At 45.0% G+C, this 23,871-nt stretch overlaps 1 protein-coding gene and 1 long non-coding RNA gene across 2 annotated transcripts in view; one reads left to right on the top strand and one right to left on the bottom strand.

The window, feature by feature from the left end:
- anks1b (ankyrin repeat and sterile alpha motif domain containing 1B) overlaps window positions 1-23,871 on the bottom strand; it is a 334,903-nt gene that overhangs the window by 16,263 nt on the left and 294,769 nt on the right. Inside the window, exons 18-19 of the mRNA XM_088646015.1 lie at window positions 7,631-7,738; window positions 1,372-1,560 (exon numbers count right to left, since the gene is read on the bottom strand). Of these exons, the coding sequence (XP_088502141.1) occupies window positions 1,372-1,560; window positions 7,631-7,738 (297 nt within the window). The remainder of the gene's footprint in view (window positions 1-1,371; window positions 1,561-7,630; window positions 7,739-23,871) is intronic.
- Window positions 83-10,566, top strand: LOC148655396 (uncharacterized). The gene is made up of 2 exons (XR_015941264.1): window positions 83-255; window positions 9,482-10,566. It is a non-coding gene; the product is annotated as an uncharacterized LOC148655396 (long non-coding RNA).

Genomic DNA, 23,871 nt, shown 5'->3' on the forward strand with positions numbered 1-23,871 from the left:
TGTGTTTAATGGATTAATTCATCAGAAGCAAACAAAGACTCCCGACACTGACATTTCACAGCCTTTCCTTACGGAAGCGAATTGCTGCCACCAAGGAGGGGGAAAATCGCCCCCTTATCTCGTAATTACGAGATAGAAATGATCACACCAGTGTACAGTATGCACAACCTGTTACGTTGTTCGCTGAAGCCGCCGTGAGCTTGGCTGGCTCTTGCGGTTTCATGGTCTTGTCAATAGCCAGCGCTGCAGAATACAGTGTACGGATTTACTTTCGACTGTAGTTTAGTCATTATGAAATCTGGCCATTTTTAGCAAATATGAACAGAATCATTATAAGCACGAGGACCAGTGTTGTGGGATTTAGAGATCAAAGCAATGGTGGGTCCGTTATGAACAGTTATACAGTACATGCAATGACTCCCAATGCTTAAAACCGTCAAGTCCGCGTGTAGCGATATGGTACTGTATGATACGACAATTGTGCTGCTGCGTGATCACTTAAAGTACGCCAGATTTACTATTTCGCAATTTAGAGGGAATTTTCTCGTAATTACGAGATAACTTTGTCGTAATTACGAGATAAGGGCGAGGATTTTTTTTTTTCCCTTGGCGGCGGAGGTGCGCTTCCGTATTTCCTCACACTGTTCGCAAAATATTCCGGGCGAGAAAGGCATGACTCCTTCCGCCCCCTTTCACTGAGCTGCTCTGTTTCACCGAAACTGCGGCAGGGGCCGAGGCTCTGTTATTCGCCCAGTAGGGAGGCTGTGGTCTGAGCCCAGTCCTCTCCAGCACCCGCAGGAGAGAGGCCGACTTCAAAAGCCCAAAGACGTGTTTGTGCTTCTAAACCCGAGCGCACTTTTTTTTCTGAAGTGAAAGTAGTGATGATGATGATAACAATAATCATAATAAGCCAGGTGGGGAGCTGCGTCAGCAGGCGTAGGCTGCAAAGGAACAAGTAAAGGTTTATTCCTGTTGAAAAGAGAAGAGAGAAAAAAAAAAGTTTCGGCCGTGAAGCTCACACCTGAAGAAGGGTCCACAGCCGAAACTTCTCTTTTCAGCATGGAATAAACCCATTACTTGTTGCTTTGCATAATAATAATAATAATAATAATAATAATAATAATAATAATAATAATAATAATAATAAAGGTGGATACTCAAAGCGCTTTACAGAACGACTACAACACAAATACACAGTGGGGATACACAATGAGAGGAGACAGTAGACGGGGTTCTGAGTACAGCAGGAGCAGAGGGGTTCATAATAGATCCAGCTCAGTGAAGGCCCTTCGAAAGGAGAAGGTTTTGAGTGTGCCAATGGAGGAGCTCAGGGAAGGCGGCTCTCCGATACCCCCGGGGACGGGTACTGACCATGCTGACTTGGGCCATCTGCCTCTCCAGCTTGGACCTGGGGACGTCATCGAAGTAGTTCTCGTTCCGCCTCCTCCGGGCGTCCGCCTGCATGATGATGTGCGGGACGTCCAGCGAGCCGGCGGTCGTGTACGTGCTCTGGCTGAGGGAGGGCGAGAGCTGGGGCGGGGTGTGGTTTCCGCTGGGTTCCTGCCAAGGGGAAGGAGCCGAGGAACACGTCAGAGTCACCCCTGGGGCGAGGGGCCCCCCCGTGACGGCAGGGCCCGCCGGCGTCTCGTCCTGAACAGGAGGCAAACACCCGCCAGGGCAGGAATCGGCACCATTCACTAGTCAACTAGACAGAGATGAAACTAGAATCAGAGTACTACAGCCACGAGTCTCTGCAGTCATTGTACTGGGGCATCAGGACCCACACAGACCGCAGGGTGAGCGCCCCCTACTGGCCCCACTAACACCTCCTCCAGCAGCAGCCTTAGCTTAAGAATGCAATCATGTATTTCAGTGGTTGTGGACAACATTTCCTGCATCGGAGGCACTGTTCCAGACATAAATAAATCTCATATTAGCAGCCAGCAAGTGTTGGATCAATGACACGTTCCCTTCCGCTTCCTGGGGAGACGAATCCCATTATGCCCTGAGCCTCTGGTTGGGAGCTTCAAGTAAAAATCGATCTCCTTCAGCATCGGAAAAGTGATACTGTTTCGCATTACACTAATTTGTTAAATGGAATCAGACAAATAGTGATGCACACAGCCACATCAAACAGAGGAGTCTTCCCAAGCAAGCTCAGTCTGACGCCAGACTTGAAAGTAACTTTCCCTCTGGGATGGAGCTGTCTGTACTCTGGAGCACAGCCTTCAGACCGGCAGGACTGTTCGTTACGGCAGAGCATTAAATTAAGACTCGACAAGAAAGCAACCTTTATCGAGATCTGATGAGTGTCATCTTGTTGCAAATGTGAGACAGCGAAGTAAAACCCCAGGAGGTGGTCCGAACAATGACACCGCATCTGGGAAAGATCTCTCTGCCCGGCGCTGAACAGATGTGTATCAGAGACACACACCTGTTCCTTAGAACCATCTTAAAAACATTGCTAATTCTAACCTGCCAGAACACACACACACACACACACACACACACACACACACACACAGCTTCACTGCAGGATCTCTAACACACTGAGCGCCTTCGTTTGCTTCCAAACGCAAAGTGAGAAATCCGTCCGTAATCCTAAAGAGCTGAACCACCTGGATGCCAATTAACCAGTAAGTGGTAAAAGGTCACTTGCTTTAATGATGCACTAAGTTAAAAGGCCTGATGCATCACCGGCATCGCATGGAAAAAAAAACAACAAGAAAGGAGGCTGATATTTTTCTCTGTTATTTGGATTTCTGCACATTTCACTTTCTGCTGCAGTCCCCAGTACCCCCCCCCACACACACACCTCCCCCATCTGCATATGAAACCCTCTTCCCTGAATACCAGTCCAACACACAGGCCCGGGGTGCACTGGGGTTCCAGGACTCCTAACTGAGGGGGCTCAGGCGAGCGGTGCCCCCAGACTGCGCCATCTGTCAAGGCCCTCAGCCGTACTGTTTCAGTACACGTCCTCTTCTTCAGCCAGCTGATGTTCTTCAACACAATCCGATGTGTGCATTGATTTTAAATAGTCGTCCTGTTTTGAAGTTTTACCGTAACACTCTAATGTCGGTCTTTTAACCCTGTGCCCTTTCAAAGGAAAATGTAATTACTGGAGAGGGCATCAGTATTCAAGCAGAAAAAATGGATCAATTCGAATCCCGACTGGAGTTTCTCAGGCTTTGACCCCATAATTGAAATTACAATTGATTACAAGGGCCCTTGATCAAGGGCACATCACAGACATTATTTTCATCACGGTTTTAGAAAGCTTAAAATCTCTATATCTCTAAACCATCTTTTTTTGCATATAGATAGATCTCTGCATGCATCACCATGTTTACTTCAACACAACAGACACTTAACAGTTGCTGCAAACAGTTGCAAAAGGTTGCTCCTTTTGTAGCATTAATACTTCACACCAAGTCTGTTACGAACATACAGTGCAGGGTTATATAATTATAATGGATTTCCAGGGAGCACCAGGTATGGTGTTTTCAGAGTAGGTGGTTCCATCTCTGCCATGGCACGTGTCATGAGACTATGCTCACACCTGAAGAAGGCTCCATGGCCAAAACCTTGTGTTTTCTTTCTTCTCTTTTCAGCAGGGAATAAACCTATACTTGTTCCATTATATAATTATGACACGTACTCTAATTGTCCTGCTTGGTGTGTACACATCTGAAGGGGTTTTGCACCAGGACTGCAACCAGCTGCACTGTGGAACAAATGAGCTGTGACACTGGCGGAGTCATGAACTGGAACGCTAAGAATTGGTGTTCTTGTGCTAAGATAAGTCATTTATTATTTCTCAATATACGTAAAATTACAAATGACATTGAAGATCAGCAAAAGGCTGTCGATCAATTGTCAGTAAAAGTGCTTACACAGGAGGAGATACCTGTGATGTTCCTGAGACTGGTATACCAGCACAGAATCGTACAGTATATACTGTAATATTATAGCCACGTTTCAGAACATCTTCTATATTTAACCCAATATATTAGAGACTCACTGAGTTACTACAGATAAAGCAATGCAATTTTGTTGGCAAGTTATACCATCATAATAAAGCCCAAAACAGGTGGACAGCACCCACTGTGAAGATATTTGCATATGGCCTCGATCCACTAACAGTATTTACTGTGTGTGATTCTTTCTTCAGGCACCCCGAAGTTTCAAAAACAAAAAATAACGTGACAGTTTAATTCCAAGGCAAATTGAGTACTCCTGTGTAATTTAAACTTGACTTATGGCACTAACAATTATTTATTTCGTTACAGAGGAGAGAAAAAAGGTGCTGACACCACTCCAGATTAGGCCTTTGTAAAATGTTCATTCTTAGTTCACACCCAATAATGAAAATTACAGTTTCTTTTCCCAATACATTCATTACAGCCTCTGCTACTGCTCACAGCCCAGTGGGACTTTTTTAACATGGCAGTTTTGAGGCTGGTAATAACTGCTCCCTGCCCTTTCCAGAAAGTGGAGCTCTTTTGTCCAGCAGTCACTGCCACGACTATAGTCCCCCCTCCTTAAGGGTGCTCCAGCCCTTTCACTAAAGACTTCATTCTCTGCACCTGTTTCCCATTCCCAGCCCACCTTAAAAGCCAGGCGCTGACGCTCTTCCGGGCTCTGCTCTGATTTCCATATCGTGCGAGTCCGGGACCTGGAAGCGCCTGGTCCCGTTAAGGTTTTAACCTCTGTTCCCGTTCCTGTTCCCCGTCCGCCGGTTCCGACCCGGCCTTCGTGGTTTTTAATTCTTGTTCTGATGGATCTCCTGGTTTTGGACTTACTCGTGTGTTTTGGATTTTCCCTAAGGACTACTCTTGGATTGTTCGCCTCGGCCACACCTCCCCCGTGCACCAGCGCACCTTGGACACGCCCCCTTGTCTTCAGCCCCGTTTTCCTGCATGACGTTTCCCTAGTGTTTCCCCACTTCGTCGGACTGTGTTGTCCGCATAGGGTCCGGAAAGAACTTTTCGTTACAGTCACAGAGCTGAGGTGTGAGGCTCTGGCTCTGCTGAGGCGTAGCAGCGGAGCCCAAAGACTTATTCTCAGATGTTTCTTCCTACAAGGCTCCTGGCTTCCACTTAACAAGAACAAAAAACGTTCTGATGAGGGAAGAGTGAAAACGTGTTCCTTCCTGCACAAGTACAGTAGATGACAAAGAAATCCACTTGTGGCAAACATCGCTGTAACATTACGTACTGTAAGCATCTTAGCTGACTCGAGAACACATAACACTCTCCCTTTAATACTTGAATTTTACAGCTGGAGAATCTGTGGTGTTGGTTTTTTTTTATGTCCATGCTTGACACACATGTGAAGGTGCCTGATTCTGGCAGAATGTCAAGTTCCTGTCACGACTATAGTCCCCCCTCCTTAAGGGTGCTCCAGCCCTTTCACTCAAGACTGTATTCTACTGTATGCACCTGCTCCCTATTCCCAGCCCACCTTAAAAAGCAGGCGCTGACGCTCATCCGGGCTCGGCATCTGATTTCCATATCGTGCGAGTCCGGGACCTGGAAGCGCCTGGTCCCGTTAAGGTTTTAACCTCTGTTCCCGTTCCTGTTCCCCGTCCGCCGGTTCCGACCCGGCCTTCGTGGTTTTTAATTCTTTGTTCTGATGGATCTCCTGGTTTTGGACTTACTCTTGCGTTTTGGTTATTCCCTAAGGACTACTCTTTTGAATTGTTCGCCTCGGCCACACCTTCCCCGTGCACCAGTGCACCTTGGACACGCCCCCCTGTCTTCTGCCCCGTATTCCTGCATGACGTTTCCCCAGTGTTCCCCCACTTCATCGGATTGTGTCGTCCGAATAGGGTCCGGAAAGAACTGTTCGTTACAGTTCCTCTACCACGGTTCAGAGCAGAAGGGTCTACAAGAGACCAGTGCTCTGGTTTCCCAGATATGTGAACAGGCTTGGGGTACAGGAGTTTTGGCGGCTGATTACAGCCCCCGCTGGGACAGGGATGGAAGAATTTGTAGAAAGCGCTATTATTCCTGAAAATGCGATATAGCCAGCCAAGGGGCATTCCTATTAATTTAGCAATCTCCTTTTGTGTTTGCACTACATTATCAAACATTCCCTACAATTGAAAATCAGGGGAACAAAGAACGAGCAAGAAAAAAACCCCCAGAAAATCCCAAACTGCAACTCGTATTTAGCATGCATGTTACACTACAGTCTGTATGCAGAATTTCAATTAACATGATTTGTTTTTCCAAGTTAACTCCAGTTCATAAACACTTGCATAACATTTCTTAAGTTGTGAATATGTGAATCAAAGGATGTAACAGATTTCTCTCTATACAGATGCAGCCATTCAAAACGAGCGAGATGCGATGCGGTACAACGCAGTGGGTGTATCGCATCACAACGTGTCATATTGCGTCCTATCGCGTCATACCGCATTATACCGCATGCAAATTTATTTATGTTAATAGTATCTGGAATGGCCTTGTAAAACCGCCTGGTGGAGCTAATAAAGCTTAACCTCTCATGTATAGCATTTGAGCTGTCGCCAGAAAACACCCAGTTTCGAATCCCGATCACTGCTGAGGGACAATCTTTATTCAATTAAGAATTTAAGTTGTATACTTTTAGACTTTTAAATTTAAACTGTGTATTACAGCATGTTAATCATTATACATTAAAAAGTTGGTATATTTTAAAATTAAAGTAATATTGCTCAGTTGGACAAAAGTACTCAACCTACCACCTTTATCATAAATATTTTAATTATGCAGAAATATTTTATGCATCAAAGTCTTTACCGAAAATATTACTAATAGTATTAATAATGAATGACCTTGGACAAGCTGTAAGGTCAAAGTATTACCCTGGTCCACTTTCTTTGTAACCGTCTTTGTAAACGAAAAGACTTTAGTTTTTCAAAAAGTAACACCACAGCATTTCGTTGATCCAATCACGTATTTGTTTCCAATCATGCAAAGTAAGTCTTGAGAATCTCCGATTCACCATGCCTTTCACATGCTCATAAACGATATTAATTTAGGAACACAAACATATTATGTAAACTGTATATTGCTGGTATTGGTATTTTAAAGAAAACATACACACCAGTATTGCACTTTCTCCCTAAAGATTTTAAGCATCAAAGTCTTACATGTGGTTATTTCGGAAACGTTGTAATGTAATGTAGTAATGTAGGGATTTCTATATTTATGTCTTTATTTAGTGGTTACATTAGTGACAAAAGCTTTTAGCTTCAGTAATGCGTACGCCATATGGCCGACATTACATGCAGTACATGTTTGTAATGACAATATAGTGTCGATAATATTTGTCAGTAATAATATCAGTAGCAGTATGGAATTATTCATTATTATTAATAAATGACTTAGCTTCCAACATGTTGCGATATTTAAAAATATAAAAAAAATTCAATATAGTGTCCATATGTATGAGCTTACAGCAGGAGAACAGTTTTTTAACAAAATCTGTGCAATACAGGAACAGTTATTTAATTAGATTTTTGCTCTTTAAAAACAAACAGCACTGAATCAGGTGTACGTCAAGGTTTGTGTTTGAAATCCATCACAGCCTGAGAAAATACCAGCATCATAACAGCAGTCCCCTTTATCAGCTGACTTACTCTTAAGGTGATGGACCTCGGAGGTTTCTGTGGTGGATCGTCATGTAGCCTGTCTCCCAGAGACGCCAAAATTCGTTTCCTGTGTCCCAGAAGACTAATCTTCAGCACCTGAAGACAACAAGAAAAGAACAGAGTGACTGTAAAACAGGGGCCACTTGCGCTACTGTGGCACTGAGCCTACTGCACAGACTTCATTACTGCTGTTGACTTCGAAGAGATTAAGGAGGCAGAAAGAGAAAAAATACATACTGTACAGACCCACTGCCTGCTTGCTTGCTCAGAGCAAGATGAAAAGTCAGACGCGGGTATGAAGTATCAGCCGTTCTACAGATCCCCCATCTTCTCCTCTTTTGTGCTTCCAGTGGCATGTGGCTGCTAAGGACCCAGGCATGCTTTTATACCTACAGCGCTGGCACCCTGCAAGGCTGAGCTCTTTACATTTTACCCCGGACTTATCTGGGGTTGTGATTATGTTAATTTGACAATTAAACAGCTACATAACCACCAGGAATGTTCTTTTTCCTCTCCTCTCGCCTCAGTCCACCCACAGCTCTTCTGCATCCCTGCTTCTCTGCTCGCAGGGATGCCGGAGATTTCAGCTAAGACAGCATCCCCGAGAACATCAGTCGAAGGTCCAGGGCTGCCCGGGCCTTGCAGTTAATAAGCTTTAATTTCACTGACAGACAGGCTGCTTTGGCATTGCTCACATACTACTAGACACTTTGGCTAAATCAGAGCTTTTCCATTTCCCCGCGTTCAGCAGCTGTCAGCAATAGCCTCCCCACCTGGAGTGTGTCTCAGCCAGAGACAGACGTCATCATGACAGGGAAAATCAGAGGATCTCGAAAGAATGGTAAACGCAGAAAGAGTTGGTAAACGCTTCTTTCACCACTGATCCAAAGTCAAACAGACCACAAAGGACTGAACAATCTACTCATACTGGAACAGATGTCTTCATTACCAGGCTTGTGGGAGTTTTAGTTTGTGCGCTGGAGGAGAGAAATCCGACAGAGACTTCTCACGCTCCACGTCTGTAAGGCAGACACACCGGCCTGGTTTTCAGAGAAGAATACATCTTCTCTGCACCTAAGCAACTACTGTTATGAGCTGCAAAATCATCGTAGAACTCATGTCCATTGACCTGTTGACAACAATGAAGAAATCACCTTGAATCTATGTACTGTGCCGTTAAAAACAACAATAAGGTCAGATTATTCTGAAACATATGGAACTGTTTTTTTTTTCTGTCAGGCACCTTACGTGGATTACACAATTAAAGAGAAAAAAGGAAATGGATAAAAATCCGTCCCTATTTTTGGGTCAAGTAAAACAACAAAAACTCAACACGTCCCATCATCTTTTTGTCCTGTTGGCGTAACTTTTTGTTTGTCCAGAGTGCACCGAGATTCTAATCTGATTGTCCAAAGACAAACCAAAAACCGGTGACTTGCTCTTTGTGTTTTTCTTGTTTCGCGCTCATAAAGTCAAAATGCAAACGCAGTCCTCTAGGTGTGCTATCCCAACGTCTGGAGGTCCAGCACGGGGAAAGCTCAGAGGGTTGAGATGGGGAAGGAAAGAGCAGAGGGACATAAGAAAGGCGGCCGACATCTGCAGCATTCAGCTGGTTAAGCTGTTAGTGACTAATTGATCCAGGGATCAAGGATCATCCAGCTGTTTCTTGACAGAAGCCAGGGTATCGACCGGCATGGCTGGGTGACCTTCTCGCACTGTAAAAATCTCTCGTTAACTTCACACATACAGTTCATGACATACAGTATGTCATGCTCGTGGGGAGTCGGTTTTTTTAAAAGTGGTTTATTACTTCTTATTTAATGTCTACATTTTCTGCAGGTCTCCCAGCTCCCAGGGCAGTGACATCCTTTTTGTTTGCCAGGACTCTACATACAGTAGACTGAACTCTGAGGATCACAGTCTACCTTCCATCACTCGGCACTCCGATTTCCTCCTGCTTCTTAAATTTTTATGTAAACTGAAAGGAACCTGCTTTGTGCGTCCCAGATACAAAAATAAACCAATGTGCACAAGAGGAAGAGGGAGTTACAGAAAGAGTTAGGATCTGGCTCAGACTGGTGATATTATAGTGGCAACACAAAAACAGCATCAGTCTGCACCTTGCGGAATTTAGTTCACGCAAACAAGAATCAGACAACAAGAAGATAAAAATGAACCCAGACTTCAGTAAAACCAAACAAAGAAACAGGGACTGATATTACAATCAAATGCACCTCTTGCTTTGCTGTGAGCTTAATTGCGCACAGAGGAGTGTCTCACAGCAGCAGACAGCCTGCAGAGGGACAAACTGCCACTTCCATCTTCATGCCATTGAAGTACTAATCTCTTTCTTCATCTCAGAGGCCTGCCTGACAATTACATGAAGGCATCTGTTAATTTGAAAGACAGATTAAGCTTATAAGCAATCTTCTGTGTGCAAACACTCCCCGACTGCAGAACCGAAAGACTACAGCTTTACTCTCCAGAGCACAAGGCGCAGAACCAGAAGAAACGCACAGGATGTTGATGTTCAATGAAGATATCAGAACCAGAACCCAAGCCCACGTCAGGTGTGCTCCGAAAGAGTGCTCCATCTCTCCCCAATGCAACTCGTCACACGTGCCCCACATATGTCACCAAATAAGCAAAAATACTGCAAAGCCCTGCAAACATCTTAAATGCCCCTTCTTTTGAATCTCAAACGATACACATCATGAAACTTATTCCTAAAGCTTTGGAATGGAGCAAGTGAGAATGCTGAATTTGAAATGGGACTACCCCACGCTTCAAGGCCAGAAAATCCAGTCTAGGAGACTCAAGAATGCAAACCAGGAGCCGGAGATAAAACTGAAAATTGGACTGCATGAAAAGGAGTCGGATAAGACAGGGTTTGGTGGTGTCTATTAAAAGAGATTTAAAACATCGGAGTGCAAAACGTGGAATCTGTTCTAGTGCCCGGGACAGTGAACAAACCTAGAAAATGCCACAGTGTAATTGCTTGGGCTTTTTTGGAATAAGATCTCTGGGGAGCTGTGTCCTTTGTGTCTCCTCCTGCTGCCTTCCCCTGCAGCGCTCGCCTTGCGTGTCTTCGGAGCAGCGCAGAGCTGTGCGTGCCCAGTCTCGCTGGGACAGCCTTGCTGGCGTTCCTGCGCTCTCTGCTGCAGGCCCGCCACTGGGCAGCCAGCTCTGCCCCTGTGGCCAGCAGACAGGTGGCCAGACTGTCTCCAAAAGGCAGCGCTGGGCTGACAGTAAGTCTGACTCAATTAGCACCAGCCCCGGGGTCCCGTTCAATATCGCACTGCCGAGAGGAGCTCTGCGCTAAGCATTGCATCCGGCCCTTTCGATGGTGTGGGGCAACCATGGAGGAAGCTCTCTGAATGGAAACCTGAGGTGAGGGCAACAACCACACAGCGATGACCCGGACCTCCCATTCACAGCGGCAGTGACCCAAAACAGCTCTTGGATAGCATGGATTTCATATTTCATATGTAGCCCATTTCAATTGCAGCACCACTCCGAGAGCGTGTAGCATACTGTGTACTGTGGCTTACGATTCCGATTGCCGATTCTGCTTTTAAGTCAGCACATGTGCAAGACAGCAATCTGTGGATTCGCAGTACGTGACAGGAATGCATCATTTTGTGGTTGCCCTGACACCGAAATTGATACCCGCATGGATATCACCCAGAATAACGATTAAGAGCTGAGCCGGCACTTTATCTACAGTGCGGAAATTAGAAAGAAGCGCAGACTGGATTAAAGAACAGGTGAAATGGCTTACAGTACTGTACATCACTTGATCTGTTTTCATTGGCATAGCTCTTTGCTCCTTAAACCTGACTGGCTATTTTCACAAGGATTTCTATAGAGTTTTAAGGGTTAATGCTCACTTTTTACTTCTCAAGCAATCCTCCCGCAGCACAATTTTGCTTTGCAGGTTCCAGAATTCCTGTTTCCAACTGGCTCGGTCCTGTTACCTGTTGCCATGACCGAGGTTATTAATTATCATATTCAATGCATCTGAGAGCAAGCTGGGAAGTGGTTGTACTCCAGACCAAAATGCACCTTAATAATTTATGTGAAAAAATTATTAAGCTACAGCACAAGGGCGGTGAGCAGTGTGGTCAGTGTCTTGAGCTACAGCACAAGGCCAGTGAGCAGTGTGGTCAGTGTCTTGAGCTACAGCACAAGGCCAGTGAGCAGTGTGGTCAGTGTCTTGAGCTACAGCACAAGGCCAGTGAGCAGTGTGGTCAGTGTCTTGAGCTACAGCACAAGGCCAGTGAGCAGTGTGGTCAGTGTCTTGAGCTACAGCACAAGGCCGGTGAGCAGTGTGGTCAGTGTCTTGAGCTACAGCACAAGGCCGGTGAGCAGTGTGGTCAGTGTCTTGAGCTACAGCACAAGGCCAGTGAGCAGTGTGGTCAGTGTCTTGAGCTACAGCACAAGGCCAGTGAGCAGTGTGGTCAGTGTCTTGAGCTACAGCACAAGGCCAATGAGCAGTGTGGTCAGTGTCTTGAGCTACAGCACAAGGCCAGTGAGCAGTGTGGTCAGTACTAGGACCACACGAGCAGTGTGGTCTTGAGCTACAGTACAAGGGCAGTGTGCTGCCAGTCCAGCTAGCTGGGAGCCTCCCTCTTCACAGACGTTAGTGGGGTCAGTGGGATACGGTCTAGACTGGAAAAGCCACAGGTCACCAAAGAAAATAACTGATGGAACCTGCAGTTCCAACCAGGTTTCTGTTTCTGTTCCTCCCTCTGACAAGATCTTGCCTTTTCTTCAACATAAACAAGACAGGCTAATATATCCTTTGTTCTATAGCTTTTTTTATTTGGAATGCTATTAAGAGGTAATATACTGTACACGCATTTCTAAAAAACCTTATTGATACTCTGGCATCAATCAAAAGAGAACAGATTCTTTCCTAGTATCAAAACAATGACTTAACTCTGACAAACCAGATGGCAAGAATGGAAACTACATGGCAGCACATTTAAAACTGAGAACAGAAGGGACTTATTTACTCAAAGGGTTGTGGGAGTATGAAACAATATTGCTGAATCCAATACTCTGTGTTTTTCATGAAAGGGGTGGATGAGAATTTGGGATTACAATGGTCTTGCTTCTCTTGCTTGCAACCATTTCTGTGTTTTACTGGTCATATGAGATTTAAATCATAGCTAACATTCATGGCGTCTTTGTAAACGATCACTTCAGTTACCTGAGGACATGCACGGCACCTCAAAGCCCTTGAGAATCTGTCTCCAGGAACGTCGTCGCTGTGTCCAGCATGAGAATCTCATGTGTGTCTTCTGCTGCCCTTCCTACTTCTCACTGACTACCTGCCACTTTCTACCAGCTGGATTCCTAGCACACCAAGCAGCTGTTGAGATGATGAAGGCCATTCAAACAACATCACCATTTTTTCATTAAGCAGAAAGCAAAGACCTATGTGAACTGTATGTCATGCTATAGTTCGCATTCAGAGCTTGGGAGAAAGTGTGCCAACTCCCCTTAGTCTCTTGCTGACTAGCATAGACATACGGGAACTTCAGACTCCCTACCCAACATTCTTTGCGTCAGTGCACCTCCAGCAATCCCACTATTAACACCAATGCGGGAACCCTATCTGCAAATTCCCAGGTCTTCATTTCATGGAAGACAATTGTTGGAGTTATTGTCATTGTGTCCTGAACTGTAATAAATCTTGGGGCAAAACTCCAGTGATAACATTTATAACAGATTAAGAATGTCCCAAAAGTTACATAAACTACTAAAATGAATGAAAATAAAAATATACTATTATAAACATACTATAGCATTTCATAAGAAGTGTTCTGCTAGTAAATATAAAAACATTCGAGTATGTACAGGATCCTAGCAGTGTAAGGTAGAATTAATTTAGTTAACATGCAAATCTCTATAAAATGCAGTGAGGCAGACGAATGTTACAAAGGTGGAATGGTTTGTTATTTAATATCCACCATGTACATAGCATTTAAAACTCGGCATGGACAGACAAGCCTCTCCATTCCACTGTGCCCTCCTAAGAGCACGAGAGTGGCGAGAAATGAGAGGCGGCCTTTCAGCCGAAGTTAGTAGCTAATTGACCCAAAGATGTAATCCGATACAAAAAGGGGTATTGGCTTCCACAACTCTCAACTAATGGGGCAGCTTCTTCCACACCCCCACAAGTCTTTGGGTGAAGAAGTGCCCTCTGTTCTCAGTTTTGAATGCACTTCCACACAGTGTCCAGTCGTTCCCTCTGGAGTACAATATTCTAGATGATATACTAATATCTCTGTACGACTGGACCCCATCGACCTTCTCTCTGCACTCCAGCTAGAATCCTTGTCTGTGCCACTGAAGTGTGTGGCCCTAGGAGGTGGGCTTGTGAGTTACATCGCCGTTACATAATAGGCTTCATTCCCACAAGCCCATATGGTTTCTGTCAGCCTCTGGTTTTTTAAACCCAAGCTGCACACACACGTACTGTACAGTGTTTGTACTCCTCTCTCTCTACGACCTCTACCCCAACCCTGCACAAGGTCTTTAATAATTTCTATTTACTGGTGTCCTGACACCAAGATTGAAAGGGAAAGGGAAAAAAACAGCAGCATCATCTTCTGTTTGATGTACAACCCAAAAACCTCTGGATTTCCACCTGCTTCCCAACGCCCCACCTGAAGTTTATGGGAAACTGCAGCTTGTCCTTCACTCTACAAGGGTGGAGGTGCCACTGTGTAGTGTAAATGTAGACAGAGCATGTGTAAAACGAGCCTTTTTTTTGTCACGTTATTTCAAGGGCCTTTCCCCGTGTTTTCGGTTTGAGGTTGGCTGGAGAGGAGCTGGCCGGAGATGTGCAGAGCACATGTGAAAGCAAACTGCTCCTCAACAGGCTCAGTGGTGGAGTGTGTGTGGAGAGAGTGACCAGTGAGAAACCCGTGAGCTCACACTGTAGCCCTCGCAGATGCTGGAGAGCCATGATCGCTTGCTTCTTGAAAACAACAACGCCGTCATACCAATAGGAAAGCAATAAAAAACATGTGCTACTGTAGGTCTCTAACACAGGAACAAGTAAAAGTTTATTCAGAAACACAATGGTTTGGCTGTGGAGCCTTCTTTGGGCCTGACGCAGCTACCCACTTGGAACTACTTTTGTCTCTAACAGAGATGTATATGTTTCATGTTCTATGAATGAAATTCTGCAAAAGCATCAGGATTACTTTGTGTCAGTATCCAATACTCTGATGGGAATGTCTTTTGATTCTTGGACTGCTTGAAATCACTTTGCCTTGTTGTTTTAACAGTCACTAATTCTCACACAATTCTGCAGTTTTTACTACGTTTAACTCACTGCTTTCACTGCTTTTTACTACATGTTTAACTCCGAGCCTCATGAGACTTTGTATAACCACAGGTGTGTGCGTAGGTCTATGCATTTATATCACTTTGTAGTGTATGAAAACTAAGAGCTTTCCAGTGCACATTCCACATGAAGAAATGTGCAGTTTGTGGTCATGTACAAAAACTAAGATGTCCGATGTAAGTGACATCACACTTACTGCAGAAACTCCTTTGTTTTGCTGTTGAGCCTTGTTTGTGGTTCTCCTCTGCCAGCAGGTCCAACAAAGTGCAAAGCCACTTCCTTTGCCCAGTTAAAGTAGTCTTGGAAATTGTGAGAGAGATCCCTGCTGGTCAGAATGCTCTGTAGCATGCATACCTACTGTAGGTGTCATTTGTCATATATGAACCCACAAATTGGAATACTCTCAAATCCCTCTCAAGCAGAAACATAGCTTGTTTGACTTACAAATATGAAGTGCGATATCAAATTATAAGCCTGAATGGGCATACAATATTCAGATCCTTGCAGGACGTACTCTTCTGGAGAGTTAATTCATTCTAATACTTGAATTAATGACATCATGAAACAATCAATGCCATCAGGGCAGTGTAGTGGACATCAAGAACTCTCTGTGCTCAGTCTGTGCCAGCAGCATGGCGTATTCACTGCAGCGTGGGTAACAATGCGAAATGAGAAAACACATACAGGCTCAATGTAGCTGGAGAGCACATGCAGCCTGAAGTCAGTGTCCCTGGAAACCAAATGATGGTAATTAAAATCAGTTTTGTCTTCACTTTGCAGTTCATTTTCTCATGCAAAACTCCAATATTGATTTCTCAAGGACCCCTCAGCAAATTCTAAAGCATCAGCTGAAGTGTGGGTTTTAACTCATTCCTCAAATATTTTATTTTTGGCACTCCGAGTGTGCTCTGAACAGAAATGCAAGGTGGCCTTATGGGGATTGCGATCCAGAAACATCCCTGTGATTTCTCTCCAAAGACTGGGGATGGACTGGCACTGTTTCTGCGTTAATTAAGAGTGTGAACTCTCACAAAACGGTACCAGGAGGGGTTCAGAACTGCAGACTGCCGGGAATGTACTATTTTTCCACTGAGGGGGATGTGCGAGTGGCATTTTGCTTAGAACGGCGCGTCCTGTACGTGTGATGTTTTCATTGAGCGAGTGGAAAAAAAATGGTACAACTGGAAAACGTTCCCATTAACTGTGGCTCGAAGGAGGGGAGGAGTATGTCAGCTGTGAGCCCTCGGTGGCAGGGAAACGTGGATCTGTGCACAAGGGTGAATCTGCTTGTTCACAGCGCGCAGCAAAGCTTAATGGAAACAGGCTGCAGTTCACATGGACTCTCAAAATCCCGGCTTGTCAGTCAAGACACATAGGACTCCTAATGGAAAGGGCATCATTCTTTTTACCTGACTGCCTACTCACTGTCCTCACTTGGGTTGGAAAAGGGAACAATCCAACAGTGCCTAATTTAATGCTTAAGTGAAGAGGCTTCCCTTAAGTGAAGAGTATGAATTGCTCAACAAGCCTTGAAACCTGTGAAAATGAGAATTGTATGTGTTTTAATACATATATCCATATATCCATATCCATATATCCATTTAATACATATATACATATAACGGATGAGTAAATGCACAACACTGGCAATATGAAATATCAAACCATCCTTATTAAAGGATTTCCCTCACGGGATTAATAAAGTATCTATCTATCTTAAACCTAGAATACAGTACCCAAATCCTAATAATGTTTAATTATAGGGCTACTCATTGTCACAAAGAGTCAATTATATTAAGTGTATTGTATTAGGAAAAATGCTCAAACTATGGCCAGAAATCAGACAGGAAGACTGGAAATGAGTGACCAGCCTCCCATATCGACTCCAAGGACACCCAGTGTGAGCAACTGCTGGCTGCAGCCCACTGCACTGCACAACTGCCATTATTGTTGTTCAATATTCTTCAGGCTTTTGGAAAACATACTCAAACAAGTGGGTATACAGCAACATATCAATAACTAATCAATAAATCCATAAATGGGCTTTTTAATAAATATGTTTCAAAAATAAATTTTAATAAAGCTCATAACCTTCTGATGTCCCTTAAACTTGATTTAATGAATCCCATTTTGAAACCTTTCTGATTTACGTTCAAGGATTGCTTTGCATTCAGAGACGTGTTAATATTTACACATCCGTATGGATTCTTAAGTGGTTTTATTCCTGCTTTTCCATTTTGATCAATAGGAATATATAAATATTTTACTGAAAGTCAACTGTGCAGATTTCTTCAGAATCAGCAGTGAGACCCAAACAGGAGGACACAAATAGAAACTATATGGATGTGCATTTAATACTGAGAACAGCAGGCATGTCTTTAGACTAAGAGTTGTGGGAGTATGCACCGAGCCAATGCCATGACTTCCTTCAAGGAACTGCTAGATGAGATCCTTGGATCAATTAGCTACTAACTACCAAACCTGCTAGATTGGCAGAATGACCCTTCTCCTTTGTAACCTTTCTTATGTTCTTATGTTCACAGGATAGACAACGAAGCCTCCTGGACTTTTTTGCAGGATTTAAAAAAAATCTAAATTCACATATATTTAAACAAAAAAAAGCACTACAAAAAGAAGAGAGTCAAGCTACTCTATGGTCGGAGTTGAAAACCTTTTCCCTGTAATCTATTTTTAAACAGCAAGTAATGCAAAGACAACTGAAGTGAAAAGAGCTATTCTGTTACCTAGCAACTACAGCATGTACAGAACTATTGCTATGCATAAACTGCAGCTGGCTTTGGATTAAAGTTAAAGGAAATACACTAACTTGTAAAGTTATTTATCTCAATTGCCTCACAGTCAATAATTCCGCAGAAAATTGGTCAAACTGGCTAAAAAATGATATAATATGAATAGATGCAGCGCAATGAAGATGACATCACAGCGCATCACATGAGTGACTTGAATAACGTTTGCAATCTGGAATTCATTCAGAGGATTTCTGACCACAAAGCTGAAGGGTCATGTTTCTTGGTGGGAACATGAAAGTCTTCTCAAAAAAGCTCTGATTTATACAGTAAATATACTGTAATCCGAAAGACAAAGCTGACAGAGCCGGCAAAAGGAATTTAATTTTTTTTGCAAGAACTATTTTTTGTGTTTTCTGTCAAAGCTCATTTATACTTCTCTGTTAGTGAAACCTGCGTTAATGACGTCTACTTCTCTGTTTGTGCAGAGCAGGAAATGCAAATGGTACATTTAAGTGTCCTCTAAGAGATGGTGCAAACTTTGCCGCTCTCTCCCTCCCGCGAGGTCAGATCCTGACATTTCATCCGCAGCTCAATCCCACTACACCATAGCGTCCGAGGAAAGTTCCTAGAAAGCAATTTTTCATTCCGACCGTTTTCAATCAGCCGTTCGCTGTGGAAGAAAACCCAGGAAAGGTCCGAGGTCTGTCACCCACCGCATCTCAGAGAGGGACGTAAACAGACGTGGCTGTTTGAAGTCTGCGTGAAACCAATCATTCACAAGCTCACATCCGACGGTGCCTCTTCCCGCTGCTCGACATAGCGGCTTCCCACTCGGAAAAGCCATAAGGAGACACAGTGTGAAGAGGGAGAGCGAGGAAGCTGATAACTGGGATAATACCCTACACAGCCTCGGAAAGAGAGGAAAAATCTGCTTCTCATGCTTACAAGCACACCCTGCTCTTTCACTCTCTTCACCCATTTACAGACGAATGCATATACAAGCCCACAATATAGCGGTCACCACGACACCAGGCCTTCAGACATATTATGTGCTGTGTCGATTATGTGGTCAGCAGAGTTCAGCTCTGGGGTTCACCTGCAGGGAAAGACGCGTGAGTGTGTTCAGAGAGCGGCTGTGCTCTCACACAGGTGTCGCCTTGAACGCGCCGGTCCTGAGCCCAGTGTCCTTCAGGAGAAGACTCGCTTCTTCCACCCCAAGACTGGGAGGACGACTCTAATCCGAAATATCACCCACTGGATAGCGCCACTAAAACTGGGTGCAGATGAGCACCAACACCAGCAATATAAAAACGGCTGCCTTTTAAGAGCGGGCATTACTTTCACTGCCGTTCTTGTTACAATTTGACAGAGTACCATCCTTTACTATTTTCTGTAATTCATTAATAAATGCACTGTGGCCTAATAAGGAATGCTGACAGCAATAGAGAGTTCCCGAGTGATGCAGTGGCTCCATCTTGAGTCCAAATTAACTTTGCTGCATCTGTCTTGCAATTTATCCCAAAGAGCAGTCAATGAATTCATCTTCTTGCCGTGCAACTTAAAAAAAATACTTAAAAAAAATACAGCCCACATGCTACTGTTAGACTGTGTGGGGGATGTGTTGCAAAAGGTACTGTCAATCTACTGTCGATACTTAGTGCAGAGCATTCCAGTCCTATAAATTTAGAATATCCTGCTTATTGCTTGTTTCCTGTACCATGCACAGAACAATCTGCAGATTACTGGGGCTTTGTCACAATCAATGAGGAGCAGCGATTCTATACAATTATCACACGGGACAAGTACTACATTTCTGGATAAAGCAAATGATTTTTAAATCAAACACATGCCAGCCATGACACCAAAAGCACTATATCCACTGCACTATCCTTTCCTCAGATTTTTCGACCGCTCATTCAACAGCATTCTCCTGCACAGATGGCAGCTGGAGCACAATGTTACGACTCCGGAAAAAACCCCAGAACATCTGAGCTAAGGAAAGACACGATTCAGAAAAACAAAACAATCTGCCAGTGCAGAGATGTTCACACGGTCGCCGTTCGCCGGAGATCCAACAGGACCCTGGCACTTTCCTTCACCTGGAGCACTGTGAATCTGAACGGCAAGGCGGTGTGCTCACTGTCAGGCTGCAGCATCTCAAACTCACCTGCGCCCAGCAGTCCGCTCACAGGGAAGTTCAGCCAGGAAAGGGTCTCGGCGCTTTTTTTTATTTCTTCTACAGACAAAGAGCGAACATCTGCAGCTGAGACTCTGTTACCTCCCCGGCCACCTCTCTCCTTCCCACGGATGAGTCACACGACAGCGCGGGCTCGCAGGCAAAGAGAGGCGTCACTTCGAAATCAGATTCCCATTGTTTTGACTGTGACGACAGCTCGGGAAATTAAAACGCTGCTCTCTCCTCGCCGCTGAGAAGCTCATACTCGGGCGAGTCTTGCATCAATATCTGAGCTGTGATGAGAGTAATAACTCCGTCAGCAGTAGCGCAGGCTCTTGTGTTTTAACACACACACTCTCTCTCTCTCTCTCTTTGCATCTACGTTACTATGGATATTCTGCCACATCAAGAGACAAGCTCTTGCACGCTCCCTCACAGCACAGGTGACGGGAGTGCACTGTGCACTGCCTGTGCTGCAGCTTCTCTGTAGGCAGCACAGCCCTACAACGATTTAACTGCTTCAGCGCTGCGCGGCTCCCTTTGTCTGGGGACGCAGCTCCCTGCACAGCGCTGACTGCAGCCTGACAGGCAGCAGCAGCTGGAAATGCCAGAGCTCCGCTGCAGCCCAGAATGGAAAGTCCTAATCTCTTTATAGCTGTCTTGCAGGCATCATCGAGCCACACGAGAAACTGGCGTGCACCGATCTAGGACTCGACCTGCATGAAAATATGAATCGGTTTGAGGTTATGTGCAAGCAAAGGGCCGAGCTTGAATGAGTGCTCTCTATTTCCTGCAAAACAAAGGCCGCTGTTAACAAAATCACTACCAGGCTTTCATATATCCTGCACAATAATTTGTTGACTCTGCATATTTTCCTGTATTTTAGATGATAACCCTTAGATATAAAGTAGATTATTTACAAACAAAAAAGTCCTAACCAGGTGGCAACCACCTACAGTGCAGTCCACAGAGAGATGGGGAAACACACGTGTACGCGGGGATGTTTGAGCTGGGGCTGCATGGAGCCAAGTCTTCCAGCTACGGATGTGACAAACGGTGAGATTAAGCCGAACAGGTGAAGCTTGGGGCGTGTTCGCCTTTGAAATCATACTGTGTGATTGGCAGCCTTGGCCACACGCCTGTCTGTCTTCGTGACGATCAGCTTCTGCGGGCGGGCCGCCCGGATGTGCCCGTTGGTGTACAAGAGCCATCAGATTGCACCAGGTCCCTGAAGAAAGCGTTTTCTTGCCCGAGCCCAGGAATGAGTATAAGCCCTTCAAAGTGACATTTATTTGGATATCTAGGGATAAGCACTCGCGGGCAAGGGTGAGGTCACACAGCAGATTAACGCCAACATTAGTACTGCCCGTTTATAGCCGGGCAATCTGATATTACAGGCAATCCCTGCTGTGAGGGGGCACTGCTGGAGCCCGGAGGGTGGCCAGCAGCTGCTCCTGCGGGGTCTCTCTGACAGCTCGGCGCCACAGCTGCCAAACTGCCAGTCAGGCAGGCAGAGAGCGGAACGAACTCGCAGGGAACTCAGGCTGACGCACTGAGGCTCCGGCTGCACAGCTCGACCACGCTGGAAGGTTCGCTCCTTCCTGTCTTTCGAGGACGCGGTCGCACGACACACTCTCTGGTGTACACCGAGTTTGAATACACAGATCGAATGCTGTCCTTCAACGAATGAACAGTGCCACTCATTTATCCCATCAGTCATTGGACATCACCTGATCCGGCTGTGATCAGGCTGGTCTCAGTTGTAATTTATTACTTGACATTGGCATTCTCTCAGTGTCACGATTATAGTCCCCCCTCCTTAAGGGTGCTCCAGCCCTTTCACTTTAGACTTTATTCTGTGCACCTGATCCCTATTCCCAGCCCACCTTAAAAGCCAGGCGCTGACGCTCATCCGGGCTCTGCATCTGGTTTCCATACCATGCGAGTCCGGGACCTGGAAGTGCCTGGTCCCATTAAGGTTTTAACCTCTGTTCCTGTTCCTAGTCCGCCGGTTCCGACCCGGTTCATGGTTTTTAATTCCTTGTTTTGATGGATCTCCTGGCTTTGGACTTACTCGTGTGTTTTTGGATACTCTCTAAGGATTACTCTCTTGGATTGTTCGCCTCAGCCACACCTCCCCTGTGCACCAGCGCACTTTGGACACGCCCCCCTGTTTTCAGCCCCGTATCCCTGCATGACGTTTTCCCAGTGTTTCCCCACTTCTTCGGATTGTGTCGTCCGCATAGGGTCTGGAAAGAACTGTTCGTTACACTCAGTAACTGAGAGAACTGATGTAACCTGCAGTAACACCGAATAATAACACCATTTTCATTCTACAGCCCTGTATACAAGCCCATGGTTGATTAGTTTAAGTGTGCCAGCAGGAATATTCTGCTCTTTCTCCTATAATGCTGCACAATTAAACACACGCTAGACTGCAGAGGAACTTGTTCCCGGTCAGTTCAATGTGAAGAAGAAGGCTTCCCGAGCACATACAGCCTCCACACTTTGGGATCAGGTCCAGCAGCTTGCAGAATGCAGGTTCCATTTCCGGACTGCACCTCTGGACAGCTGGGTGTGCTGCAGGGTGTCTTCACAAAGACACGGGCTAGCTGCCTCCCTCTCTCTCGAGCTGGTGATTATTGGTGGGTCTTGACATTTACCCAAGGGGAAATTCTAGGAGTGATTTTTATTTGTCTTTGAAAAATTGGCTTTGTTAGGATTTGTATAGTAGTACCACATGTCAGTACGAACACCAGACGTATTGTGTCTCAGTGGAAAAGTGTTAGGCTGGCTCATCTGCGAATCCACATTTGCTGCACCTTCCGAATATCGGGGGTGACTTAGTAGTCTCACAACATGACTGGTACCAGCGATCAATATAGGAGTCAGTAATGTTAAGGTTAAACAATCTTAGTTTGAATCTGCTGGGGTTCGACTGGAAGCACAGACAGACCAAAGCTAGTGCATTACAGGGGAGGGAAAGTGAAGCTGGGGCAACAGCGCAATTCAAATTTCCTCATCGGAGATGGAGTCCAGCTGGACGAGACTCAATCATAATTCTAGCCTTCTCGAAGGCATGTCTGGGAAGACAAAAGCAAGCGATTATATTCAGTCTGCCTCTTTTCAATGAATTAAACATTGCCAGTGCCTATGTGGGCTATTTGAAAAACACATCTCCTTTATTTTAAACGGGCACTGTCCTATCCGAAACCTCTTCTTTCAAACACAACCATCAAGCTCCTTCTCGTCGCCTTTCTCAGGCTCGTGCTGTATGTCTGCGCTTCGCCCTGCTCACCCACAGGCAAGTTCACTCCATGGTACGTGACTGTGATCAGTATTAAATGCTTCATATGTCTGTGTGCATTTCAGTTGTTCATGTGGAGGAAAATTTGTGCTTTCACAGAGAAATTAGGAGCCGCTGTGGTTAAGGCAGGAGAAATGAATCTTGGTTTAAGAATGTAAAGGAGGGTCATTGTGGAAGGCTGATGGTGTTGGAAATAGAACATAACACTGCCAATTATTCAAAACAGTGTGTGTGTGTGTGTGTGTGTGTGTGTGTGTGTGTGTGTGTGTATATATAACAAATCTAAATGCTTTGTGTATTTGATTCTTCCTGATTCAAATAAAATTACAGTTCCCAGGAACAAACACAACCGCTGAATATATACAGTGACAGAAACTGCTCTCTACACAGCTCTGGTCTCCATGGCAACCAGTAGCTGTCATGGCAACAACTTACTGGTCATCAGAAGTAAAATTGTTATTACTTAATTGGTGCCTTTTACCGTGCTTTTCATTGCAATCTTCACACTCACTTCCTGCACAGATACAAAGTCTAAATTTGGACATATCCGAGATACTAGTCATCCATTTCAGGACTTGAACAAAGAGCCTGCGAACTATACCTGCATGGGTACGGTATGTTCTTGAGCAGCAG

Source organism: Lepisosteus platostomus, chromosome 9 (genome assembly GCF_059453375.1).
Source record: "Lepisosteus platostomus isolate fLepPlt1 chromosome 9, fLepPlt1.hap1, whole genome shotgun sequence".
NCBI classification, from domain to species: Eukaryota; Metazoa; Chordata; class Actinopteri; order Semionotiformes; family Lepisosteidae; genus Lepisosteus; species Lepisosteus platostomus.